This window comes from Meleagris gallopavo, chromosome 8 (assembly GCF_000146605.3).
Source record: "Meleagris gallopavo isolate NT-WF06-2002-E0010 breed Aviagen turkey brand Nicholas breeding stock chromosome 8, Turkey_5.1, whole genome shotgun sequence".
In the NCBI taxonomy this organism is placed as follows: Eukaryota; Metazoa; Chordata; class Aves; order Galliformes; family Phasianidae; genus Meleagris; species Meleagris gallopavo.
In genome coordinates, this window is record NC_015018.2 from 22,417,603 (window position 1) to 22,421,896 (window position 4,294).

The 4,294-nt window shown below is 59.4% G+C and overlaps 1 protein-coding gene across 1 annotated transcript; it reads right to left on the reverse strand.

The window, feature by feature from the left end:
• Window positions 1-1,180: 1,180 nt before the first annotated feature.
• Window positions 1,181-4,288, reverse strand: LOC100551160 (sideroflexin-1-like). The gene is made up of 10 exons (XM_010714744.3): window positions 4,241-4,288; window positions 3,999-4,169; window positions 3,811-3,909; window positions 3,661-3,736; window positions 3,495-3,580; window positions 3,082-3,209; window positions 2,959-3,008; window positions 2,801-2,850; window positions 2,556-2,603; window positions 1,181-2,449 (listed from the first exon to the last, which is right to left on the reverse strand). Exons 2-10 carry the CDS (start codon window positions 4,073-4,075, stop codon window positions 2,353-2,355), a joined length of 711 nt encoding a protein of 236 aa, XP_010713046.2. The 5' UTR covers window positions 4,076-4,169; window positions 4,241-4,288; the 3' UTR covers window positions 1,181-2,352.
• Window positions 4,289-4,294: the final 6 nt, after the last annotated feature.

The following is a 4,294-nucleotide window of genomic DNA, read 5'->3' on the forward strand; positions in this document are numbered from 1 at the left end:
GCAAGCAGGAGCTCAGCCAGGTTCTGCAATGGGGTGCAGCCCTACGAAGTTGGGGTGAGGGGACCGTGCTCTGCAATCCCACTCCCATGAAAATAGCATTGCCCACGGCTGTTGCTTTTCCCAGCCTAATGCTGGTGCTCTCCTTGCCACCAGTGTCGCCCCCCACAACAAGGTCATCTCCAGCACTTCCACCAAGGGCCACGTCTGGCTGGGATCTGGGGACCTGGACTGGGAACTCTGTCCCCATTTTGCTACAGGGTGCCCCATCCCATACGAGCTGCAGTCAGGGTGTTTGGGGGGTCCCTTGCGTTTGCTGGCCTAAACACTTCCAGGGTCCTGGAGGCTGACGCCGCTCTCGAAGCAGTGGGGACAGGCTATGGGGTCTCTGCTGCCACCTCCAGGGCGCTGCTGGCGTCGTCTGCGTCCCCTTGCCGTCACAGCCTGACCCTGTCCCTGCAGGTACACGGCCCCCCACACCTCTCTTCACCTCAACCCCATCATGCGACCACCCTGAGGACACCCCTCCAAGGGTACAACGTCGTGTCTCCTCTAATAGGGGTTTGGGGACGCCAGCGGGGAAGGTGACCCCCACCCGGCACCCCTTACCCCGGGGACGCTCTGTGGGGAGGGGGGAGCCTGCCAGCGGGCAGCCCATTTCCAGGCGTCATTAAAGAGCAATTAGCTGGAAATTAAGCTGAGAACAAGTATTGATTAGCTCATTAAGGCTGGGGGAGCGGGAGGGATTGCTGCCGCTCGCCCTCATTATGGGCAAGGTTAAAGCCTGTGGTTGGGCGGCTCATTAACAATGCCAGAGAGCAATCGATGCCCCCCACCCCGACCCTGACGGCCCCAGCACCGCGACCTGTGGGATAGGACCGTGTCACCAGGGTGGCAGCGGTGCCACCTGCAGTGTGTCACCATCCATAGCCCCACATCTGCTGCTCCCAGAGCAGCAGGAGCTGTCCGTGCACAGGTTGGGGGGGGGGTGGAGAGAAGTGTCATCATTATTTTTGTTTTCTTTGCTCTGCCCTGGAAATATATTGTATTCTCAGCTAATCCCGTTCAATTACACCACAATAAAACACATAATAAAAACGTAATTCATTTTTCCCGAGCGCTCCCTCTCTCCCCGCGTCTTGGCAAGCTATTAAAAATTTGTCTTCATTTTTCTGGCAAGAGCCTTGTACCTTTTCATCTTTAATTTATGAGAGCAGAACAGCAATTGACAAGCCCTTATTGCACGGCGAGGGGCTGCATTATTTATAAGCCGCCGATGGCTGGCTCGGGGGAGATATGTGCAATATGCCGGGGCTGGGGGGGACGGGGCTGCTCCTGCATCCCTAATGGGTGCTGCGTGCTCTGTGCTGACCATCCATCCCATGGTGTCCCCAAGGCAGCCCCCAGCCCCTTTCCATGGCATGGGGAGCGGTAAGCAAGGGACTTCTCTCTGCTTTTGTATAAACAACCTGCCTTTATTATTTGGTAGATACAGGTACGGAGTATGTATTACAAAAATAACCAGAGGAAACAGCGATGTGCTTAAAGCCATATGAGAAGGTCCATGGAGGAAGCCATGCAGGAGCCGAGCCTTGAGCAAAGGCGCATTAAAGGGAATAAAATGGAGACTGCTGAGATTAAAATGTGCCATTTGCTCCGGGGAAAGCCAGATTACAGCCCGGGATCAGCACAGAGCAGAGCGCACGGGGAGCTGCGCACGCACACCCAGGCTGGAGCGGCCCCCCCACTGCACTGTATATCCCATAGTGCTCACCTCTGGCTTCTGAGGGGTTGTGTTCTCTGGATGCCATGCCCAAGGGTGGGAGCATCCATCTGAGGCTCCAGCCTGGGGGATGCCATGGGACACAGCCTGAACACAGCCACATACACACTGGGTACGGGAAACACGCTGGGGGACAGCCAGGATGGAGACACCCGGTACAACGTGGGTCGGAGCTTGCAGGGACACCAACAGCACAGCCACCCCATGATATTGCCCAAGGTTGGGACACTTGGGTGTCCCAGCAATGTGCAGCACCGCAGGAGGATGGCAGCAGCACACGGGGCCCCTTTGTCCCCACCCTCGTGAAGCACCTGTATGCCCAGCCCTGCTACCGCTAGCCTTGTGCCACCAGGGAAATATCCCCTGCTCCTGGCACCGGGCTGGTGGCCCTCAGGACAGCCCCATGAAGGGACGGGAGAGCAGTAAAGCACAGCTCAGGGAAGGTGCTAGGATGGGAGCCCGCTGGGTTCGGGGGCTCAGCTATACCCAAGCACCCAGGGACAGGAGGTGGCCAGAGGGCAGCAGCTGCATCTTTGGGACGCTCTGAGCTCAGCAACGCAGCGGCCCCGTGCTCACAGCCCCTTGTTGAAGTAGACAGTGTGCAGCTGTGGGTCCACCTCCCGGATTTGAGCTTGGACACTGGGCTCCAGGCGGCTCACCTGCATCGAGCTGACAAGAGACATGGAATGTTGGGGGGGACACAGACATCTGCAAGCTTTTGGCTTGAAAGGAGCAAAAGCACTTCTGGAGAGCTGGGCAAAATGCCCATCCTTACCTCTTCTGTGGGAAGAGTGCGCAGCACAGTGGGGTTGCAAACACCAAGCTGCATGGAGAAGACAAGAAGAGCAGTGGAGGCAGCCAGGAGATGAGGAGGGGACCTCCCAGCCCCAGACCTCAGTCCCCAGTGTGGGGCCAACAAGCATGCTGAGGCTTCATCTGTCCTACCAAGTGCAAACCTGCTCCTGGCACAGGGCATCACCCTCATCCCACCTTCCTGGGATGCACCCTGGGGTCACTTACCAGAGTCCCACCAATCCAACCTGCAGGGGAGCGTTCAGGTACGGGTACCGCTGTAGGGGACAGTTTGGTGTCAGTGAGGTGGGCAGGTGCTGTTCCCCTGCAGGGTTCCAGCACAGTGCTAGTGGGCCATCCCTATGCCCACTCTCCTGCCCCTGTACCTTCAGGAAGGCTCTTTTCTCCAGCACATTCATGATCACTGGGGGGATGGCTGGGGCAAAAGAAAAGGAAATGAGCTCCATAGGACCCAACTCACATGGCCAGGGCTGGGGCTGGGCACTCACCCATGGCCGGGGCTGCCATTCCGATGCGGGACACCACCACCTGGAAGATGGCCTTCTGGGCGGCTGCCGTGGACTCACCCAGGCGGTTCCCATTCTCATCTGTGATGGGGATCCCCACTTTGAGCTCCCTGTAAGGACAGCAGGGATGAAGGGGGATAGGGGCACAGCAAGCAGGGAGGTTGGTGTCCTTCCAGGTCCCCCACCCATGCACTACGTGATATGCTGGGGCTCTTGGCTGGACTCCATGTGTGCACCCAGGGATGCTGGCATTAACCCACAGCTCTTGGGACAAAATCAGGAGCTGGTACCCCCAAACCAGCCTTTTGGTGTTTGGGGCCCCAAAAAGCTTCTGCAGAGCATGGGCACTGCTCCCCACAATGTCCCCATGTCCCCTCCCGCAGTTGGGAACCCACCTCTGTCTCATCAGCGGGATGTTGATGCAGTTGGCAGCAGCCACAGCCGCAAAAGGCACGTAGCGCCCAATGATGGCCGGCAGGTGCTGGGAGGGGAGCAGGGAGCAGGTTACCGAGAGGCTTTGGGGCACAGCTGGATGTCCCCAAACACCCGGAACACCCTTACCTTGGTGAGGGACTTGAGCCCTAGCGCCGTAACAACCGCACCGCCGGTCGCGCTCACGTAGGCCGTCCCCAGCTGGCTGCAAAGGCAGGAGGTGACACCCACGTCCCACCGCCCCACAGACGAATGTCCCACCATGCTGGGGAAACTCACCTGGGGGTGATAGGGGCATCCCCGCTGCGGTTGGTGTAGTTAACGATGGCATTGAAGGACTGGTTGACCCACTGCCAAAACACCACAGCCGGCGTGGTCCTACGGGCACCGGCATCGTTGGGGAACGTCCATGGTAGGGGGGGGACACAGGCACCCGGGGGTGCTGGGGATGGGGAGGGGGCCGGTACCTATAGAAGGTCAGCATGCAGCCGGTGATGGTCATGTTCATGGGCACCTGGGCGGACATGCGCCCGATGAGCAGCATTTTCTCTCCCGTGTCGGGGTGGAAGGCAGAATCATAGATGTACTTGGCACGCCACAGCTCATCCTCGGTCAGCCCTGGGGGCACCGTGCCTGCCCTGCAGGGTGTGCACAGCTGCGGCACAGATCCCACCGCTGTCCCGCGCGGGTGGGACCCCGCGTCCCGTACCTGTAGGCCAGCACCAGGCGGCGCGCCTCGTCCAGGGCCGCCCCCGACAGCAGC

Excerpts from the sequence above, each read along its gene's own strand:
- LOC100551160 (XM_010714744.3), bottom strand. The coding sequence starts at position 4,075 with ATGCTGCTCATCGGGCGCATGTCCGCCCAGGTGCCCATGAACATGACC. Across the intron at positions 3,210-3,494 it reads ATCCCGCTGATGAGACAGAG|GGAGCTCAAAGTGGGGATCC; the intron begins GTGGGTTCCCAA and ends CTGTCCTTACAG. Across the intron at positions 2,450-2,555 it reads GCACTCTTCCCACAGAAGAG|CTCGATGCAGGTGAGCCGCC; the intron begins GTAAGGATGGGC and ends GTCTCTTGTCAG.